Raw genomic sequence first — 23,018 nt, forward strand, 5'->3', positions numbered from 1 at the left:
TTGTCCCTCATCTGTAAATTTCAAGTTACATGTGAGAGCAGCATTCACTTCTAGCAGACATTGGACTTTTCCTTTTAGGATTTATACCATTGTAAAAGTGGACATGAGATGTTCCAGCAAGCTGTGAGACATCATAATTTAAGATTTCATGTCTGTAGTGGTTACATCTTTTAGCACATAATGAATTCCAAAATGTTTTCTTAAGCGCTGCTTATCTGTCAAGAAGGCAAGGAGAGACATATGCAGAGAAAAGTGTTTTAGAGCGCAATCCTATGGAGACAGTCACCAGCCTCCAAACTTGGAGGCTGGTGGCTATCCTATGCTGGGCGGCTGCAGCATGGAGGAGATCCTCGCTGTGCTCCAGCTGCCCTGCATTTTCAGGTAGACACATGATTTCAGAGTGCGGGGGAGGGTGCATGGCATGGAGGAAGCCTCATAAAGCAGCTTCTGCAGTCTCTTCCCTGCCCCTGGAATCATCCCCTTTCTCCTGTCTCCACGCTCTGTTTCCGAGCATGGAGAGAACTGTGCTGGCTACAAGGGGGAGGGAGGCACAGTTTCTGGGAACCGCATTTGGAGCCCTGGCTCTGACCCAGGAACCAAAAAATTCTATGGCCCTCTAGACAGTGTCTAGTGGTGATAGGATTGCTCCCTAAAAGAATGTTAAGTACCTTTCTATACAGGTGCTTAAAACCTGGTAATTATTGAAGCATGCTGCTTGTAATGTAAAGTTCATTTTCTATGGTTAGTAATTATGTGGGTTTTTTTAGTGCCCAGTAACAACAATACAAGATGTTGTTAAAGGATTGTTTGTTTGCTGTCTTCTCCTGGAATATGTATCCCTCTCTCAAAGATTCATCCCAGAACTTGTCAATTTTCTCCTGGGAGTTCTTCACATGGCTATACCCAAGAAAGGAGTCCAAGGTAGGGATAATGGGGCTAATATGTTTAAAGGTGCAACACTCTTTTTTGCATCCTGTGACTTTTTATTTGAAAGTGGCAAAGTCAGTCTTATGTGATGCTCTTCTGATGTGCCAGAAGCAAGCGCAGTCTGCATAATATGCTTTGTGCCCACTGTTCCTTGCTTGAACAATGAACAGCTTTTTCCTTGACCCCACTATAACTCCATCTCACCCAAACTATTATACATGTGCTGTTCTTTTGGTGTTCTAAAATTGGTATGTTACGTTTTCAGTGCCTTCATTTTTTTCTTAAAATTTAAACAATGTAAGAATCACATTTTATTGAGTTTGGTTTTATATGATCTGAAGAGAAACCAGAGTATATTGAGTTGTTTTTAAAATATGTAAAAGTTAACCATTAGGTATAATTTCCAAGTAAAGGTTTGAATATATCATTTAAAATAGCTTGTGTGTGCTTTATTGAATTCTTTTTCTAATCCAATATTTCATTTTAAATACTTTTAGCTATTGGACATTTTTTAAAAGGATACAGCTTCCAAAATTAATGTAGAGCACTTTTTTCAGTTTTGTTTACTACGTATAAATCAAATGAACCTCCTAAATCAGAGCCCAATTGATCTGGAACATCAGAAAATTCTCTCATTCAAAATTTCCTAGAAAATCATAAATGTAAATATTTTCAGAATTAATCTGACTCTGAATGTTTCAAAGTCTTTTATAAATCTTTTCCCCATACCTTAGGAAGTTGAATGATAGTTGAAACTAATGTAGTCTTCTGTTCCAGACTATACTTTGGTGCATCCTTTCGGGTCACGAGGAAAACATTCAGACTTGCTTGTGATCTGTGAAAAAGCAAGTGCAGAGACCTGGCAAAAGCAAAATCTTCCACTTCATCTCATAACTAGATCAAAAGAAGATAGCAGAATAGAAGTTAATCATCTTGGGTATGCTGGGGAAGTATAAGAATCTAATTTCAGTTATTGTGTTCTGGGCCATTGGGTTATGTGCTTTAGACATGTTAGAAAAAAATTCCATTTATGATAAATAATGAATATTTTATGCCTTATCTTCACATAATTTCTGTGAGGGTAATATTGCTCCCATACACTTCTTTCGCAATTGACAGTGTTAAACAGTTGCTGCAGAAAGCGCTTGGGGCTGAGCATTTACAGGGTATAAATATTCTGAAAAACTGGACCTTTATAAACTATCATTAAGTTCAAAGCTCTTCATTTGTTTGCTAAATCTAGAGTTGCTTGTCACAAAACAATGGTGTGTATACAAGTACATATTTCGGAATTTGTCCCATTGCGACATCGTATAGCTGAACTAGATACTACTGCAGGAACATCTAATGGGAATCTTGTGCCTCTTGTGGCTCCTTCATACCAGGCACAGAATCATACTATGGAGAACTATCCTACCTTACTTTTTGGAGATAGTTTGGGCAGATTACCCTCAAACCTATTGGGCATTAGGTACATGATGCCCCTTATCAAGCAAATTTGCAGGACAATCTTATCCATTCATGCTCTGCAGTGATTAGAGAGTTGCTTGGACCCATCCTCCAGTGTAGCAGTTGGTGAATGAAAACTACCTGCAGACGAGTTCCACTGCTTCAGGGATAGCCATCATAGCACTGTCGTGTATGCTTGGGGCAAACCTAGTCACAGTATTGTGGGGTATGAAATTTCATAGAGTCGTCTGTTCTCTTGGGGAATAGAAAGTGAATACCTAAAAACAAGGCAACAGGGGACTGGTTGGAGCGGGGGTGAGCAACTTGTGGCCCTCTAGATGTTTTGGTCTACACCATTGGCTGTGCTGCCTAGGGCTGATGGGAGTTGTAGGCCAAATAGAGATCTGGAGGCCTGGAGGGGGGGGACAAAAATTTGGGGAAAAAAACAGTTTTTCTTGTATTTTTCCCCAAGGACTGGGGGGAGGGGGGTGTTCCGTAAAAATGGAAAGATTGAACAGCTTTGGATTATGAAATATTTTCTTCAAGAATTTAAGGCAAAGCGTTTATAACTTGTTACCAAGCCTTTACTCCCACTCCAAATGATTTTTTAAAACTATGTAATAAGTCTTTAATAGTAAGACTAGATGTAAAATGTCTGGAAATAATGAAGCCATGGGGGGAAATAAGCATAGTTTATTCAGACAATAATTACAAATTTACTAACTGGGTTAACTTTTTAAAGTTTTCAAATATAATGATAATTTTATGAGAAATCCATGTTATACATAAGATAACTTTAGGAACATAAAGGTTGCTTTACATTCCTACAGCAGTCTTCCTCATCCTGGTGCCATACTGATGTTTTGGACTCTAGTGGCCAGAATTCCTGCCCATTGGCCATCCTGCCTGAGACTGAGAGAAGCTCAGGTCCAAAATATCTTGAGGGCACCAGGTTGAGAATGGCTGTCCTAAAATCACTTTGTTGCTTTAGATCTGTAAAGAGTGCTTAAAATAAGTTTTGCTTATTTTTCCCCATTTTTTCCAGGGGAAAAACAGGAAAATACTGGGGGGGTTTCCAGGGCTTCAAGTTTTTCAGAAACTTTACATCTCTAAAGCCAAAGCATCTGGGGGGCCACAAGTTGCCCACCCTGGGTTAGAGGAATTTTGTCCTCATCCTTTAGTGTTCTCCATTGGGACAAGAAACAACCTCCACACATGCTCTCTCTTTCTGTCAATACTTCCTGTTGACTACTTTGTTCTTCCAGTGGAGGGTCCCCAGGGCCCAGGGTGGTGAAGTGAAATATAGTAAGATGCGAGCAAGCAAACCTAATGCTGTCGTGCAGCTTGTATGTCAGATTCATAAGTGGATAGCCTCACTGGCATGAAAGTCACTGTATGACTTTGGGCCCTGGCCCACTTTTTCAGCCTAATCAAGCTGATTAGCTTGTTGTGAGGATATTGGGCATTAGGTATATGATGCGCATGTATCTCTGGAGAAACAGCAGGATAAAAAAATGTAGTAGGAATGGGATGATGATGCAGTGGGGGAGTATCCAACTGTGCCCCAGTGCTAGCAATGTTGCACTAGCATTGATTAATTTTTAATTGATTTGAACATGTGTTGATTATGTTCAAAAAAGTGGGCTAGATTAAACAATGATCAGGTGGATCCACAGTTGGCTACAGAATCAGACTCAAAGACTGCTGATCAGTGGGATCTTCTCAAATTGGGGAGAGGTAACGAGCGGAGTACCACAGGTCTTAGTGCTCTTCAACATTTTTATTAATGACTTAGATGAGTAGGTGCAGGGAATGCTGATCCAATTTCTAGATGATACAAAATTGGGTGGGATAGCTAACACCCTGGAAGACAGAAACAAAGTTCAAAGTGATCTTGATAGGCTGGAGCGCTGGGCAGAAAACAGTAAGAAGAAATTTAACAGGGATAAATGCCAAGTTCTGCACCTAGGAAAAAGAAACCAAATGCACAGTTACAAGATGGGCGGTACTTGGCTCAACAATACTACAAGTGAGAAGGATCTTGGAATTGTAGATCACAAGCTGAATATGAGCCAACGATGTGTTGTGGCTTCAAAACAGGCACATGCTATTCTGGGCTGCATTAATAGAAGTAGAGCTTCCAATTCATGTGAAGTACTAGTTCCCCTCTCCTCCACACTGGTTAGGCCTCATCTGGAGTACTGTGTCCAGTTCTCGGCTCCGCACTTTAAGAAGGATGGAAACAAACTGGAGAGGGTTCAGAGGAGGGCAACAAAGATGATCAGGGGACTGGAAACAAAGACCTATGAGGAGAGACTGAAAGAACTGGGCATGTTTAGCCTTGAGAAGAGAAGACTGAGGGGAGATAGGATAGCACTCTTCAAGTACTTGAAAGGCTGTCACAGAGAAGAAGGCCAGGAGCTCTTCTCGATCATCCCAGAATACAGGACATGGAATAATGGGCTCAAGTTACAGGAAGCCAGATTCCGGCTGAACATCAGGAAAAACTTCCTGACTCTTAGAGCAATACGACAATGGAACCAGTGACCTAGGGAGGTGGTGGGCTCTCCCACACTGGAGGCATTCAAGACGAGGCTGGACAGCCATCTGTCAGGGATGCTTTGACTTGGCTTCCTGCGTTGAGCAGGGGTTGGACTCGATGGTCTTATTGGCTCCTTCTAACCCTATTATTCTGTAATTCTATGAACACTTGTGAAACATTACTGGCGCTAGTGCTGCACCACAGTTAGGTACTATCCAGAAATATGTGGTTTTTCCCTCTACCTATCAACTCAAAGCATTTCAAGACTCCCAGTGGGTTGGGAAAACCCTCTTCCCTTGTCAAGATGCTGTCAGCAAAAGAGGGCCACCAACATTGTACATTGGAAGATAATTCTTCACTTTGGGAAGTTTCTCCTTGCAATGTTATTTCTATTCTATATATTGCTTTTCTTAAAAATTAATGTTGCAGCTAAGTTTTGCATTAAAAATGCATCGAGAATTCACCGTAATATTTTTGTGGTTATGCATTGATTATTGATTATTGATTATTGATTGACTTGAGTCATTGATTGACTTGAGCATTGATTATTTTTTTTACAGGTTATCATGCGTAGGTTTGTGCCTGGATCTGGTTAAGAGATGTGCAGTTCTGTATGGAACACTTCCATCCTTCCAAGAAATAGTGCAACCCATCCAAAAACTCCTTAGTACACACTTGCCATTGACCAAGTATCCTACAAAACTGCAGGTAAAGACTTGCTGCCACCTCATTGAGATGAAGTCTGTGAAAACATCCTGTGAAGCTACCACCCCACATAAACCGTTTTGGTAGCTTCCCACATAGTACACTTACGTCCTTTCATTTGCTAGTCATCACAAAAAATCATCATTGTGAAAAGGCAAACTGGCAGAATTCTTACAAGCAAATTATCAAACTAATTTGACTATGACCTTTAATGTTACCCAAGCATCTGTGTACTCAGACCAAAGGTCAGTCTAGTCCTGTTTCCTACAGTGGCCAACCAATGCTCCCCTGAAGCCCAACAGCTGGGTATGAAGGCAGTACCTCACCACCCCAGCAACTGGTATTCAGTAGCATACTACTTCTGGACCTAGAGATTGTTGTTGTTCAGTCGTTAAGTCGTGTCCGACTCTTCGTGACCCCATGGACAATAGCACGCCAGGCCTTCCTGTCCTGCACTCTCTCCCGGAGCGTGCTCAAGTCCATATTCATTGCATCAGTGATGCTATCTAGCCATCTCATCCTCTGCCGTCCCCTTCTTCTTTTGCCTTCAGTCTTTCCCAGCATCAGGGTCTTTTCCAGAGAGTTTTCTCTTCGCATTAGGTGGCCAAAATATTTGAGCTTCAGTTTCAGTATCTGTCCTTCCAATGAGCACTCAGGGTTGATTTCCTTTAGGATGGACTGATTTGACCTCCTTGCAGTCCAGGGGACTCGTAAGAGTCTTCTCCAGCACCACAGTTCGAAAGCATCGATTCTTCGGCGCTCAGCCTTCCTTATAGTCCAGCTCTCACAGCCATACATTACTACTGGGAAAACCATAGCTTTGATTAGACGGACCTTTGTCAGCAAGGTGATGTCTCTGCTTCTTACTATGCTGTCTAGGTTGGCCATAGCTTTCCTCCCAAGGAGCAAGCGTCTTTTAATTTCATGGCTACAGTCACCGTCTGCGGTGATCTTGGAGCCCAAGAAAGTAAAATCTGTCACTGCTTCCATTTCTTCCCCTTCTATATGCCAGGAAGTGATGGGGCCAGATGCCATGATCTTCGTTTTTTTAATGTTGCGTTTCAAACCAGCTTTTGCACTCTCCTCTTTCACCCTCAACAAGAGGCTCTTGAGATCCTCTTCACTTTCTGCCATTAGGGTGGTATCATCTGCGTATCTGAGGTTGTTGATAATTCTCCCGGCAATCTTAATTCCGACCTGTGATTCATCCAACCCGGCGTTTCTCATGATGTACTCTGCATATAAGTTAAATAAGCAGGGCAACAATATGCAGCCTTGTCGTACTCCTTTCCCAATTTTGAACCAATTGGTTATCCCATGTCTGGTTCTTACTGTTGCTTCTTGACCCTCGTACAGGTTTCTCAGGAGACAGGTAAGGTGGTCTGGTACCCCCATCTCTTTCAGAATTTGCCAGAGTTTGTTGTAATCTACACAATCAAAGGCTTTAGCATAGTCAATGAAGCAGAAATAGACGTTTTTCTGGAATTCTCTCGCTTTCTCCATGATCCAGCGAATATTGGCGATTTGATCTCTAGTTCCTCTGCCGCTTCGAAACCCAGCTTGTACTTCCGGTAGTTCTCGGTTCGCATACTGCTGAAGCCTAGCTTGTAGGATTTTGAGCATCACCTTGCTGGCATGTGAAATGAGCGCAACTGTACGGTAGTTTGAACACTCTTTGGCGTTGCCCTTCTTTGGAATTGGAATGTAAACTGACCTAGAGATACTATTTAGCTATTGTGGCCACTAGCTTGATAGATATACCTCCATGAATTTGTCTAATCTCCTTTAAAGCCACTAAGCTAGCGGCCATCATGACATAACATGGCAGTGACTTCTCTAAATCTTGTGTGTTGTGGGAAGAACCTTTTGTGTGTGTTCCGAGTCCTGTCAGTCAATCTTGTTGACCTCAAGTTCTAGTATTATATAAGAAGGAGACGAACGTCTTTCTCCACACCATGTATGATATTTATAAACCTCTACCATGCCCCCCCCTTATCCTCCCTCCCCCAAACTTAAAGGCCTTTGAACACTAGCCTGTCCTCTGTGGGAAGGTGTGCCATCCTCCTCACTGTATTGCCTCTTTTTTGAGGTAGAATGACCAAATGCACCAGACTATAGATTCATATAAAAGCAGTATGGTAGTGGCTGTTTTATTTTCAATCCTTCTCTAATAATTCATGAAACTTGCCTTTTTCATCAACACTGCATACCTAGTTGACATCTCTATTGCGTTTTCTACCGCAATCGAAAGATCTTTTTCTGGTTAGTCATTGCCAATTCAGGCACACACATATTAATGGAGAAATTATTTACCTGATTTGTACCCCAGCTTTCTACCAAGAAAAATGGCACTCGAGGCAGCTTACAATCATAAATAAAACTTGATTAAAGCAAATGAATTAAAAACACAACAACAACAGAATAAAAAACAACATCCCACCCAACCAACCTGCTTATATGCCAAAGGCATGCTTGAATAAAAAGATCTTTGCCTGCTGGTAGAAGGACAGCAGAGAGGGAGTGAACCTAGCCACCCTTGCTGAAAACAGACTGGTAGCCAGTGAAGCTGTTGTAACAAGGGAGTCACATGCTCCCTGTAACCGGCTGCAGTCGACAGTCTGGCTGCAGCATTCTGGACCAGCTGAAGTTTCTGAACAGTTTTTGAAGGCAGCGCCACGTCGAGTGCATTAAAGTAGCCCGCATGAGGTTACATAAGGTATGCATGACCATGGCCAGATCAGACATCTCTAGGAATAGGTGCAGTTGGCACACTAGCCTCAGCTACTCAAATGCACTCCTGGCCCCTACCGAAACCTGGGCCTCCAGATTCAAGATAGAGTTCAGGAGTACACCCAAGCTGTGAGCCTGAGTCTTCAGGGGGAGTGTAGCCCCATCCAGCACAGGTTCAATCCCTATTCCCTGATCTGCCTTTCAGCTAACCAGGAGCAGCTCTGCTTTGTCTGGATTAAGCTTCAATTTGTTTATCAGGCACCAGTTTAGAACTAGAACAGCTTCCTTGGATTTGGATGAAAAGGTGAGATAGAGTTGGGTGTCATCGGCATACTGGCGGCACCAAGCCCCAAAACTCTGGACAATCTGTCCCAGCATTTTCATATCTATGTTAAATAGCACGGGTGATAAGATGGAACCCTGAGGGATGCCAATGGTCACAGCGTCAAACAGGAATCCCCCAGCACCACCTTCTGAGATCGCCCCTCCAAGAAGGACTGGAGCCGAGAGGTCCAGCAGAACCAACAGGGACACACTCTCCCTGTTCAGTTCCTGACATACTGTAGATTTTCCACCAAGGCTGCCAAAGCAGTCTATGTCCTATAATCAGGCCTGAAGCCAGACTGAAAAGGATCTAGGTAATTCACATCATCCAGAAATCCCTGGAGCTGAGAAGCCACCACACACTCTAGCGCCTTGCCCAAGAATGGAATACTAGAGACCCACCGGAGATTATCCAATACAGTGTGGTTCAGGGAAGGTTTTTTAAACAAAGGTCTTGCCACCACCTCTTTTAGGAAAGACAGAACAAAGGTCTTCCCACTGCTTTTTTAAGGCAAGTTAGCCTGTTTGCCCCAGTGCATATTTTACATACTTACATTGAGCCTTACTTACATTTGCCATTTTGTTGCCTATTCACACAGTTTGAAGAAATCCTTTTGGAGCTCTTCGCAATCTGCTTAGTCTTTCACCATCCACAAACTTGGCTGCTTCACTGCTCACCTGACTCTAGATTCTTTATGAATAATATGAATAATAAGCATTGGTCTCAATACAGATCTCCACTGCTTGCTTGTTTCCATTTGCTTTCTGTTCTTATTCATGACTGCCAAGTTCACTTACAAGCCTATGTTGAGAAACTTTATCTAAAGCTTTTGGAAGTACAAGTATATAATGTCTGTCATATTTCCACATCCACATGCATGGTGACACTCAAAAGGTTAGTTAGACGTTCCCTTTGCAGAAGCTAGGCTGATTCTGTCTTAGCAAGACTTGTTCTACTATATGCATAATAATTTCAGGGCATTCCATCAGTTAACAGAGAACAGATGTTAGGCTAATGGATCTGCAACTTCCCGGCTCCCCATAATTTGAAGTTCCCTTTTCAAATCAACATTGTGTTGGGGTTTCCCTGCCCTCTAGTTAGGAAGCTGATTTTAATGCTATTGAAGCTTTAGCACATTCCAGAAAGAGCCAAAGCATTGAAATCTAGATATAATTTTATTAATATTTCAGTTGGATACCTTAATTTTAGAATCAATATATGTTAAATATCATTTATGTGTAGTTTCATTTCATTATTATTCTAATGTCTGTTTAAAGTGGAATCTCTTGGCATTTTCAGGAATTGCATGACAGTGTTCTGAAAGAGCTGAAAGTCCAAGAGCAACTTTATCCATTGGTGTGTGAAAAGAAAAAACCAGTGCCTTTGAAGCTATTCACACCCAAAATAATGAAAGTGTGAGTATCTCTAATTCTGGTAGACATCCAGCTGAAAATCATGCATAAAATGCATGTATATGTAGTAGATGCACCGACCCCTCGCTTCGACCGGACCCTGATTTGGCACTTTGGAAAATGGCCTGCTTCTGTTTGAACCGATTTGGAGTCGGCCCACTTTGGCTTGATATTGAACCTGAGCTAAGGTTTGGAAATCCAAGGGTTCATGCTTCCAAAAAGCTGCTGTAACTTTTTTTCTCTTGGTCAGAATTGGATGATTCTTGCAGGCAAAGGTGCCCCTTAGGGGGGATTGTGCCTGGCCAATGTCAGAAAAGTAGATGCAGGGGTGAGCTATGCACCTTTATATATTTTTTAAGGGCAACAGCCGATAATTTTTTATTTCTTGGCAGAATTAGATGGAAATTGCAGAGATTGTTGCCACTTCTCAGGAGATCAAGCCGGCCAAGTTTCAGAACGGTAACCACAAGGCATCATGTGAAATGAGCAGCCTTGATACTTTGTGGGGCTCCAAAGAGGATGTGCTTACCTTCAGTGCCCCACAGAGTACCTATGTTCCTTGTGGAACATGGCTCTGAAAATTATAGACACCCTATAGATTTCCCTAAGTCAGGGGTGAGCAACATGTGGCCTTTACTGCACTCCACACTGTGAATTTGTTTTTAAGTATACCTAAAAGACGAAATTTATCTTTAGCTAAATTGGGAAGGGGGAATGGTATCTGGAGCTATGGAGCCCTGAAAGTGTTACTTTTCAGACTCCGTAGCTCCAGATACCATTTTACCCCCTTAAAAATATTTTTCAACAATATGTTTTCAGTTCACCCATCAGACTGCAGCCCATGGGGAGTGGGGCAGGGGGTGAAAATGGCCCCTGGACCTCCTGAAAGTGCTCGCTCCTGCTGCTAGTGATAAACCTGCAAAGTTTCACAGAGATATATGCAACAGTTCATATGGAAGAGGAGCTCCAATTTGGGGGGGGGGATGAGGGGGGTGATTAGCATCTTCTATTCCCCCATGGTTTTTGGGGCCCTACTCTAGGGAATAACATAATATGATTAATGAAACACACAGAAGTGCAGGAGAACTTAATTCAGATGATTTAGGGTGCAATCCTGTCAGGATAGTTGGCTGCCTCCAAAGTCAGAGGCGGCTGACTGTCCAATGTAGGGCGGGCAGAGCACAGAGGGGATCCTCTCCTCTGCGCTCCGGCTGCCCTGCATTTGCAGCTAGACAGCTAATTTTGTTTGTCTAGCTGGGGACTTCAGAGTGGGGAGGGGAGGCCGCACGGCACCTAGGAAGTGTAACAATGTTTCCACGGTCCCCTCCCCACCCCCAGGAATGCCCCCTTTTTGCCCACTCTGCACTGCATTTATGAGCACAGAGATGGGGAAGGACCACACCCCCTATGAGGCAGTGGGGGAGGAGGTGGGGAGTGCGTTTTTTTTGGGAACCGAGCCCTGGCTCCAAGCTTGGTTCCCAGAAACTGAAAAATCCTAAAGCCATCTAGACACACTCTAGCGGCCATAGGATTGCTCTCCCCATTTATTTTTCCTAACTAAGGGAGGGGGAATGGATTGATGAGCTAATTGTACAAATACGCTCAAACACACACACTCTCTCTCTCTACAGAGAAATACAGCTGGTTGCAGGAGAAAGTATGAGAAAAGGATTGAGTCAAGATTTTTCAATGAAATCATAACAAACAAAAGTTGAAGCCAAACCTAAAGGCAGAAGCAAGCTGCCACATCCAGTAATATAACAACAAATTATCCAGTAAGCTGCCCTGCCATTGAAACAAATGGCAGGGACATGAAATTTTTAATGAAAGGCTCAATAGAATCAATCCCTTCTCTAAAACACATTCATTACAAGCTCTGGTAAAATGTGCCCTAGATTAGAAGGTGGACACATCAGTCACCTGGTAACCCTCCCCCTGCAGCATTTACAGAATCAAAACTTTAAAAGGTGCTGTTTTGTATTTATTTCAAGAGATATGACGTCAGTACAAGAGTATGTATTGTCTCCAAAACATGAGTCTATGACAAAGCCTCGTTCTGGGCCAGGATTTGGTTCTGTTGACTTCATAGAAATCCCCACTTTGACTTGGGACCCAACAGAAGGTCCCCACTTCTGCTCGGGTTTCAGGGCTCATCCAAATCTGTTGCACAGCCCTAATAAATAGATTGTGTATGTTGCAAATAAAATGAGGCACAGTGTACATGACAAATTATTTAAAAATGAAAGTTGAATTGGGGATTCTTTTGTGTGTACATTGCTTTGGGCTTGACTACTCCAGCTGGAATTAATTAGATTTGTCAGAAGGGCAAATATTTAAAATATGTAAGATTGGTTTCTGATATTATATTTGCATCATGGCTGCATCCTATCCTGCATCAGTATGAACTGGAGATCACAGGGCTGGTGATAATTATTTCATACACCAGCACCTCTTATCCTTAGGAGCTGCTGACAGTGGCATAGGAATTAACCACATTAGCTGCCTTGCCCAGTGATGTGGGGTTTCCAGAATATTTTCCAGTGCAAGTTAGGTGTTGACCCAGAGTAGGATTTCCTCCAAAGAGAGAAAGTCTAAAAGAAAATAGAAAAGTCAAACGGCAAAGGGAGGTCCAAGCATAAACACAAGAAGGACTGACTGCCACACTCCAGGTCTTCATCTTCCAGCTCTAGGTCTTCCAGGACGTCCCAACTCTTCCCTTGGTTCTAGTTCTCTCTGTTTGGAGAGCCCCCCGCACATACAGAGCCCATCTAAACAGCTCTAGTGAAGCACAAGAGGAAGAAGCAACCCCATAGCCCACCCTTACCCTCAGGCATAGTATCTGTAACTAACAGCAGGAAATCATCAGGGGCAGAACAGCAGCTGAAGAAGGAAGGCCCAAAAACCCATTGTGATAAGAGGGTTGAAGCAGCAGCTAGAGATGTGAAGTACCTGAAAAATCCAGCGGGGGAAACAGCTTTCCCCCATTTTCCCCCCCAGGACCTTTATTTGTTTTCAGAATAATTGGAAAAATTATAAATATTTGGCTAATGAAATATTTTGTTTTAGAATTATGAATAAAATGTTTAAATGAAGGTGTTAATATATTGCTACCCAGGCTTGACTCGCCCAAAATGATTTCTAAAAACTGTTATAGGAGGACTAGAGATGTAAAATTTCTGGAAATTTTGAAGCCGTGGGGAAATTTTGGTTTTTAATCGTCTCTGTAAGATTCCCAACATAGCTATTTCTTCCGTTCCTTACTAAAAATTATTGATCTAATGTACCTTTTATTGAAAGACATGTAGGGATACTCAGAGTCATGCTCAGTTTCCCAACATGTGACAAGAGGAAGAAAATAGATGACTAGATGAATAATAGGTGAAGAAAATGTGCATTCTTGACCATTTGGGGTTTGTTCTATGTTAGTTCTGGTTAGGTGCTATAGCAGTCAATGAATGTAGTTCTCTCACATGTAGGTTTTAGGAACAATATGGGTTACTCCGCCACTGTCACCATATGCAACAGAACAATGTGTGGGTTATCCTACCTATGTTTAAAAAAAAAAAAAAAAAAACTTTGAGACTTGAGTCTATGGAACTCACTGCCACAGTTTTTAATGAAGTTCCCAGTTAGACCTCACCACTAGGGAATGCTACCTCAGCTATAAAACCTTTAACTGCTCCCACCAAAGTAAACCATCTGAGAGAAACTCAGTAGCCTGGTTCCTATGTAGAGACAATTATTCAAAACGAACAAAAATTAAGATGTCTATTAAGGGCAAATATTTACAAAAGGGAATAAAATGTCACTCTTCAGATAATAGGCTGTACTTCCTTAAGGTTTCTTAAAATTAAATATGCTTGGTTGCCATTTCTAATAAGTCTTCAGACCAGATTTCCCTAACTCTACTCCAACCAATTCCTCACAGACAGGAAGCATCGCTGTACACGAGTCTTCCTCCAGCTCTAAAATGTAATCTAAAATGATTTATGTATAACTTGTTTTGCTCATAAAATGATCATGTTTGGTATATTAAGCTTAAAAGTATAGTTTATTCAAGCAATAATTACAAATGTAATGAGTGTGCTTTTAAATGTTTTTGCTTTTAATGTTATGAGTAAACCAAGTTATACACAGTACATTCTATGTTCCTAAAGTGTCTTTAGATTTGTAAAGAGCACTAAAAAACAGTATTGCATATTTTTCAGTTTTCTCAAAAATTTATCCCCCCCCCCCGGGGGGGGGGGGATTTTCCATGGCTTCAGCATTTCCAGAAATTTTACACCTGTAGGTAGCACTGCATAAGAGACCTGGGTGCAGGATACAGTGTCTCTAGGTTACAGCCTCGAATTTTCATATTGACCTAGGGACAAGTTCATTAACTTGCTGTGATCCAGGAATCCAATGCAATGTCAGAATTTCTTAAGAGCCATAGAACATCTGCTGACCCTTAAGGCCCTAGAGCCAGTCCCATTGTGTCATAGCCACTTGGGAATCTACTCCTTTTTTTTCCTTAGTCACCAAGAAAAATGATAACACCTGAGCCGTTTTGGATCTGAAATGACTCAACAAGTTCATGGAATGGCTCAACAAGTGCCACTGTTGAGCCATTTCAACAATTGCTTGAGCAAAAAGTACTTCAAGATATAAACTCTGAAGTCCATAGTTGTCATCCATGTAATCCAAATACTTGGCCTCCATTGAACTTTTAGAGGCATACCCGCACATAAGGGCATCTCACGAAAAGTATCTGCAATTCTGTTCCAGCAGGGATGGGGAATGTGTGGCTCTCGAAATGTTAAACTGCAACTCCCATCATCCCTCAGCATTGGCTATGCTCACTAGAGCTGATGTGAGTTGCAGTCCAACAATACCTGGAGGGCCACAAGTTCCCTATCCTGATTTCCAGTATCGAGTGCTACCATTCGACCTGACATTAGAACCCCTTGGTATTACATCTTTTCAGCTGGGGCTTAAGGTTTTGGCTTTTGCAGGTAGATAAGTACTCCTAGGATTAGGTGTCATCATCGTCTATCTGTGTCTGTCCGCCACTGCCCTCAGTCACTTTCTGGTTTTTGCTTAAGGTTATAGTTACAATTAATATGTTTCACATTAACATGCATGGGCCAGTACAGGAGCTTAATTCAGCATTTCCAGCATCACCCCAACAAGGTGGGAGGGGGTGGCTCTAAAGTGCTAGACGTTTGCAGGCTCAGGACCAAACTTCATGCACAGCCTCTCTGAGTTGTGTACCACCTGATGCACCATCAAAACCCTGCCCCATTGCCCCAGAGGAGGGAAAAACCTGGGTGCACCAAAAAAGGGGGGGCTGGGGGCTATCAACCCTTGGAGGTTTGCAGGATCGGGACCAGACTTTACACACAGCTTCTCCTAGTCAGGAGGCACCTGATCCAGCATCAAAACTCAGTGCGATTACCCCAAAGGAAGGGAAATCTCAGGTGCAACAAAAAGGGGGTGGCACAAATAAACCCTTGAGGGTTTGCAGGATTGGGACAAAACCCTCAACTGCACATTTCCTCCCATACCCCACTGCTGGCATAGATGCCTTTATTGTCCAAAATCGATGACAATAAGGTGGAGTTGCGCATTTCACCCCCCCCTTCCCAGATGTTGCTGGCAGTCTCACTTCTGTTCACGATAGTGCTAAAGCAAAATTGCGCAAAAGCGCAATTGTGTGTTCCCACCCCCAGGCCATTTTGCTTCTTCATGGAAAAGTGGCCAGAGGAAAAAGGGGGTGGAAGCTATAACTTCTTAACCATTTTCTGGAATAGGGTGAGATTGCACAGGTGGGGTGCCCTCTAGATGCTGTGGTGGATAGTTGCAGAGCTGCACTTCTTCATAAAAAAGTGAGCAGTTCTTTCTTTTTTAATATATTTTTATTTATTTTATCTTTCTAAATAAAATAAACAATACCAAAATTACCAACAACCTGATCAATACTACAATTTCCCAACAATACAATATTCTGATGAGGACACCACAATAACAAAAAGAGAAGGAGAAAGGGAAAGGGAAAAGGGAGGAGGAAAGGAAGTGAAGAAAAAATAAGATGCTTTCCCCTTCCCTCCCCCTCTCCCTCCCCTTTAAAGAATTAAGTTTAAACTCCAGTACCCCCCAGCCTCTGATGCCATTCTATTTTAAAAACTATATAACCTTAACACTCTTACAGTTTAATAAACAACCTTACATTTCAATATCATATCAGTTTTATATCAAAGAAACAGGTCTACAATTCATTTCCAGTATTATTGTTAATAATAATAAGAAATATAGTGTTATATAATAATAAAACTTAAAATATTAAAAACTTAAAACCTTCAACGATCAGAAATATTTTATATAGAAATGCATGTGCACAATTACCCTCAAACAACAAATTTAAATACAGCATACCATATCTATTTTGAAATAAAAAATATAAAGAAAAGCAAGAAAAAAAAGAAAGATGAAAGAAAATAAATGAATATATGTATAATCATTTATCTTCTGACCTAGCCTGGATCATGTAGACTAAACACAAGTAGTTAACCAAGCTTGTTTAAAGATTCCAGTTCATGGAGTAGTAACAGAATTCTCATGCATTTTTACATTCAGCCATGCCTCCGCCATTTCATGATTTAGAAATTTCTTCATCTGACCTTCAGACACAATACAAAGTGTAGCAGGATATTTTAAGTAATATTGTAAGTTTATTTGTTTTGCCATATTTTTTCTTTGATAAATTGCCTTCTTTTATTTGCCACCTCTTTGATGTAGTCTGGAAATAACATAACTTTACCTTGTTTCCAGGAAAGGCTTCCACCCTCTCTTGCCAAACGCAGGATATAATTCTTTGTGGAGACTTTTGAAAATTGGACTATGATTGTGTAATCAGTCCCTTTAGCATTTGGCACACGAAACGCCTGCTCAATATCAAGTAAATAATCAGATGGGATAGGGAGTATCTCATGCAAAAGTTTATCCATAGAAATAGGCAATTTTACATCAACAGATTTTTAATCCCAATAATACGCTCATTGGATCTCCTCGTGAAGACCTCCAGTTGAGAAATTCTATCAGAGGCATTTTCAAAACAAATTTGTGTCGTAGTGTCATTTCCTGCCACTTGGGCTTCTAGCTCATTAATTTTCGATTCCATTTTTTGCCATGACGCATTAATTAAATCTACAGCTCCTTGCAAGGCGGTGATGGAATTTTGGATTAAATCCAGTCTTTTGGCTTGCTCCATAAATTGTGAAGATAAAGTCTTTATCAGAGTAAATAATTCCCCTATATCTTCTGTTCTCGAAACTTGTGACACAGGGGGTGCGGGGGGAGTTGATGCCAGCTCCTTTCTTCTCTTCGGTGTAGACACATTTCAAACAGATCTTGCAGGTCCTCAGATGTTCTCAAATATTGTTAACATTTCTTAAATCATCCCTCAGAAGTTGTTGATATTTCTTAAAGGATATATTATTATGGAACATGTCAGCCCTGTTTTCCCCTATGAAATAGGAGTCTCAGTACAGCTTTTTGCGTTGGTAAAGCTCTGGAGAGATAATCCTGGAATCCAGCCCCCTCACTATCTTGAGGTGGGTAATTTTCTCCAGATGTTGCCTTACCCCCCCCCTTTTAATTCCAGGGGGGAATGAAAAGGTTTTTCAACCTTTTAAAAAGCTGTTTGAGAAAGCTCCCACGGAGCGCCCGTGGGATGCTATCAGAGCGACATTGGTTCCAGCCAGAAGTGAGCAGTTCTTTCCTTATTCCTCTATCTTCCCATATTTCCCAAGGTGCGCAGTTTCATAGTGAGCAGGGAATCCTGCCATTGTGTAACTTTGGTGTAGCAGGGTAGTGTGATAGCACAAGGTTGGCGTTGTACTCGGGGAAAGCTGTCATTTTGTAACTGTAGCCGGGTATCAGAAAAGGCTGTGCTTGTTTGGCTGCGGTTGTCCCTTGGCTGCTTGTCAGATCTCAGAAAAAGAGCCCTGCAGGCTGGAGCAAAGCCACCACAATGGTTTTGACTGCTCTTGCCAGGCAACTCTGTAGGCAATCAGAATGAACCATGCTGAGCGCCAGACAACACAATAACCCACAGTGGGTTAAATAACCCTTACTGCAGACCACGGGTTATCAGAGTGGCTTATTTTGGCTGAATAAACCATTGTAGATTACAAAGTTCCTGACAGAAAACATGATAACCAAGGATGGGTTAAATAAGTCATGGTGACTTATTTAACCCATTGTGGGTTATCGTGTCATCTGAACCCAGTTGCTATGTAATGAAAGAACATTCTAAGCTATCGTGATTTTGCTATTGCTGCTACTAAACATATGTGTATCACCAGTCAGTATATGTAGCTTATTTTGATATCTTTAAATGTATTTGTACTGGCTTTTAGAAAGTGTTTTCATACATTGCCTGTTTGCACAACAGTTTTATTAATAGACAGGAAAAGCTATGTAGATAAAAACCAATTGGATTTTATTTACTCTATGGAAATTTTCCGCTCTATTTAACTTTTTGTGATTTTTCATCTAAACCCTATAAGGGTAAATCAGATTTTCACTTTATTGAATTAATATGCAAAGGGAATGATAAGTTCTCCCCAACATGTGTAAGTTGTTGGAAGTCCTGATGTAAAAAAGATTCCATCGAAGTCCAACAAGGAAGTATGTTTGGGATCATATAATTCCTAATTTCAGCCTGGAATTTGGAAGAAAACAAGAAAGCAATAAGGGCGAGCAGGAAAGAAAACGTCTAATTCATAAGCACAAACGTGAACTTAAAGGAGCTGTTCGCGAGATCCGCAAAGATAACCAGTTCCTTGCTAGAATGCAGCTTGCAGAAATCATGGAAAGGTAATGCATAATTTATTTATATCCAATTGATTTATATTGAGTATTTTTTGTCATTGAAAAGGTGATAACTTCTAGGCAACCTTTTTTGTGTAGAAATCTACAACCTTTCACATCAAGTCAAACCTTTCATTGGGCAGAATGTATATTTATAGTGTGTGAGAGCAGTATTGGCTACAGATACCGAACTTGTCAGTTCAGATAGTACCCTATTTACAAAGTTTTTAGTAATCACTCACCCAACAAGGACTTGACAGGCTGTAGTAATCATGTGTGTATGTATAATATTAGTCTGTAGGGCTATGTTAATTCTCAAGAACCTTTTAAAGATCATACTATACTTTTTCATACTGTACCCAGCTATGCTGGGTGTCCCAGCGAGCACCCTGGGTGCTGCATTCTGCACTAGCTGCAGCTTCTGAACAACACACGAATGTAGCCCCACACAGAGCGCATTGCAGTAGTCTAATCGTAAGGTGACCAGTGCAGGGATCACCGTGGCTAGGCTATCCCTCTCCAGTGTAGTTTGTGTACCATCAGAGTTGGTAATGGTAACAGGCGCTCCAGGCTACCAAGGCCATCTGGGCAACAAAGATGGATCCAGGAGCACTCCCAAGCTATGGACCTGCTCCTTCAGAGGGAGTACAACCCCATCCAGGACAGGCAAACATCCCAATTCCCGGACCTGGGAATTGCCAACCCATAGGGTCCCTGTCTTATCAAAATTCCACTTCAGTTTATTGGCTCTTATCCAAGCCATAACTGCATCCAGACACCAGTTCAGGACATGCATAGCCTCTCCCAATTCAGATGTCACAGAGAAATAGCACTGGGCGTCATAGACATAAAATTATAGGGTTGGAAGGGGCCCACAAGACCATTGAGTCCAACCCCCTGCTCAGTGCAGGAAGCCTGATTCCCCAGCAGTCTCCCATTCAAGTACAAACCAGGGCTGACCTTGCTTAGCTTCCGAGATCAGAAGATACTGGTGACACCTTGCCCCATATGACACACACCGCTCACTCTCATGCCACCACTCATTCTCACACAGAGTAAACTAATAAATTACCAGAGCACTGCTTCCTAGGACACTTCAGTGACGCACTGGGGACATTTGAGGAATGACGCTTCTGTGGCAGGAACCATAGAGCCTATTTTTCGGCGGCAACAAAAGTTGGGGGTCTCGGGGGCCACCAGACAGAAGTTTGGGAGCTGCCTGCAGCCCACACATTTTGTGCCCCTCTCATAGAGTCATAAAGTTGCAGGTGGTGGGTGAGGATTTCTTAGAACTTTCGGTTCAACTTCATCAAAGATTGAACTTAAGAAATATATGCAATGTTTTACTGAGCATGTAGTTTCAAAATATATTTGTAATTTTATTTTAATTTTCAGGGATTCTGAAAGAAAAATAAAAGTAAAACAACTCTTCAGGAGCCTTGCTCAGCAGGAAGGTGATTGGAAGGCAATGAAGAGAAAGAAGTTTTAAATATTCACTCATATACTATACAGAAGAAAACCAAGGATATTTAAATGTTTAATGTAGCTTGGAATATTTCAGTATCTTTGCATGGATCTTATATGTGTATGCAGTGCTTCTGAGAAAACAAACACAAACTGGACAAATCAGTACTTCCTTATCAGGGAATAATCCCATTCTAAATAAAATCGAAGATTATATTTTGTATACTTAAAAATATATATATATTAGCTGAATAAATCAGATTAAGCAGCATTGCTATTAAGCTGGGGTGTTTTTCATTTTTACATGAAGTTTGAAACATGACTTTTAAACAAAGTGTGACCCTCTTCTACCCCCTCCATTGCTCCAACAACATGCCATCTTGCAAGCAACTAGCACAGTACCCTCAAACAGGTCTGTAACCAAACTTCCCAGGAGATTGTCCATTGTGCTATCTGTTTCCCTCGCTCCAATGAAGCAGATCCATTGTGGAATACATTGGGTCAGTTATCCAATTCACGTGGACAGTGGGCACCTGCTGTATTGAGCAGACATAGGGAGTATGCACCAGTGCTAGCTTGCTCGCAAGCCTGCACTTATATTTAGAGGCTAAATCCCATGTTGCTCCTGAGAGAGCGCTCCGTGAGCAAAATTGCAAAAGAGAGAACCCAATAATTTCCTCTTAACTTGACAGGGAATATTCCACAAGCCACTATGTGGGACTCAGTGAAAACTTATAATAATAGGGGTTTGCATAAGCGAGCTGGCGGCAGTCAAAAAGGTAAAACAAAGGGCAAGGGACAAGTTAGGAAAGGCTATAGCAACGCTTGAAAAGAACATAAGGTAATAGACAGTAATAAAACTTAGAGCTAATACAGAAAAGAAGCACGTTAGAGGCATTAGATACTGGAATGGTCACAAAAGCAATACTATATTTAAAACAAAAATGCTACGAATTTGGCTAACGAGAATGGTTAGCGCGCAAGCTAAATAAGGAAAAGGCAAAAAAAATGGAATGGAATGGAAGAATGGTGACAGATGGGGCAGAAATAAACAGGCAGTTTGCCGCCTCTTGCAAATTTTATTCCTCAGAATCCTTCAAACATTACCATAGATTCATACTTGAACAGAGCAGGAATCCAAACCATCACAGAGGATCAAAAATGTTTCTAAAATCAGGATATTACAGGAGAGGAAACTCAAAGGAATTAGAAAGCTAAAGAAGTATAAACACCAAGGCACTGATGGTTTCTCTGGGCAATTCTACACAAAGTTTAGTGATCTCTTATCTCCACACTTGACAAGACTACTAACAATGCCTACTAGTCCTGATGGCTATATTCTGTCTCCAGTATCAGAGACAGTATGCTTATGTACACCAGGTGCTGGGGAACATGGGCAGGAGGGTGCTGTTGCACTCGTGTCTTGCTTGTGGATTCCTGGTCGACAGCTGGTTGGCCAAGATGTGAACAGAATGCTGGACTAGATAGTCCCTTGGTTTGATCCAGCATGGCTCTTCTTATGTTCTTAAGATTCTTTAATGCTGTACTGAATGGAGCCCCATGTCAGATACCTGGCATACATCCCAAATATTACTTATCCCCAAAGACCCTGAAATTATGGACCGTTAACAGCCAATAGCATTAATCAATCCAGATGCCAAGTTATTCACAGCAATACTGGCATCCAGAATTCATTGCACAGTACATAAATAGTGACCAAAATTGCTTTATACAAGGCAGACACATCTTTGACCCTATCAGAGGATCTTGACCTCAGTGCGACATTGCAAACCAAATAACTGTTGGCAGTAGTATCCTTGGATGCACACAAAATCTTTGATAGACTGGATCCTATTCAGATTGCTAAGCACCATGAATGTGGGGCATACATTTACAAATGTGATCATCACCAGGCTCTCAAAACACTATTCACATCCAAACCAATGGCTATGATTCAGGATACTTTAAACTAGGATGGGGAACCAAATAAGGTTGCCCCCTCTCAGCTTTAGCATTTGCCCAATTCTTTGGCAGAAATGTTATGCAAAAATGCAGATGGCACAGGTCTTAAAATACATTGGAGGAAACATAAATATTATGCAGATAAAGCTTTTATTCTGACAAACCCCCAACAAGGGGTTGAAACAGCAGTGACAGAGATCAGGCCTGTTTAGGCATCATGCTAAGCCATGATGGTTAGCATTTTTGAGCTAACCATGATGGCTTAGCATGATGTCTGGTGTTTTTCTCAACCATGGTGGCTTATTAACCACGGACTAACCACACCCATTAAGCACTTGCTGCACAATGGTTAGTGGACTCTACCATGGCTCAGCATGATGTCTGAACAGTGGTTAATTGACAGCTGCCATAGAACTCTGCAGCAAGAGCGGCCAAAGAAAGAATAGCTGCTCATGCTTGAGCAGCAAATCTCTATGGTCGAGATCTGCCTAGCAGCAAATGACACAGCTGCCGCAAGCCTGTCAATATGCCACCCCCAGCAACAGCCCACTACATGCCAGCAGAGAAGTGAGCATAGAGCTGCAGCCACTTGTGCCCTGACCCATTGCCAGTATGGGCATGCTGTGGACAAGGCCAGGCACCGCCATGT

General features: G+C 41.8%; 1 protein-coding gene across 2 annotated transcripts in view; it reads left to right on the forward strand.

Annotated features, from left to right (window-relative positions):
• Positions 1-20,688, forward strand: part of NOP14 (NOP14 nucleolar protein) — a 62,546-nt gene extending 41,858 nt beyond the window's left edge. The window contains exons 13-18 of one of the 2 annotated variants that reach the window (XM_084859897.1): positions 768-921; positions 1,705-1,864; positions 5,479-5,626; positions 9,978-10,093; positions 18,794-18,949; positions 20,339-20,688. In XM_084859897.1, the coding sequence (XP_084716023.1) occupies positions 768-921; positions 1,705-1,864; positions 5,479-5,626; positions 9,978-10,093; positions 18,794-18,949; positions 20,339-20,432 (828 nt within the window). In that variant the 3' untranslated portion in view covers positions 20,433-20,688. Of the gene's footprint in view, positions 1-767; positions 922-1,704; positions 1,865-5,478; positions 5,627-9,977; positions 10,094-11,721; positions 13,646-18,793; positions 18,950-20,338 lie in introns of those variants that run through there. The other variant, XM_084859898.1, reaches the window with a different exon arrangement.
• The last annotated feature ends 2,330 nt before the right edge of the window (positions 20,689-23,018 follow it).

The sequence above is a fragment of the Heloderma suspectum genome, chromosome 5 (genome assembly GCF_057233095.1).
Source record: "Heloderma suspectum isolate Gila_16-S chromosome 5, 16-S_ref, whole genome shotgun sequence".
In the NCBI taxonomy this organism is placed as follows: Eukaryota; Metazoa; Chordata; class Lepidosauria; order Squamata; family Helodermatidae; genus Heloderma; species Heloderma suspectum.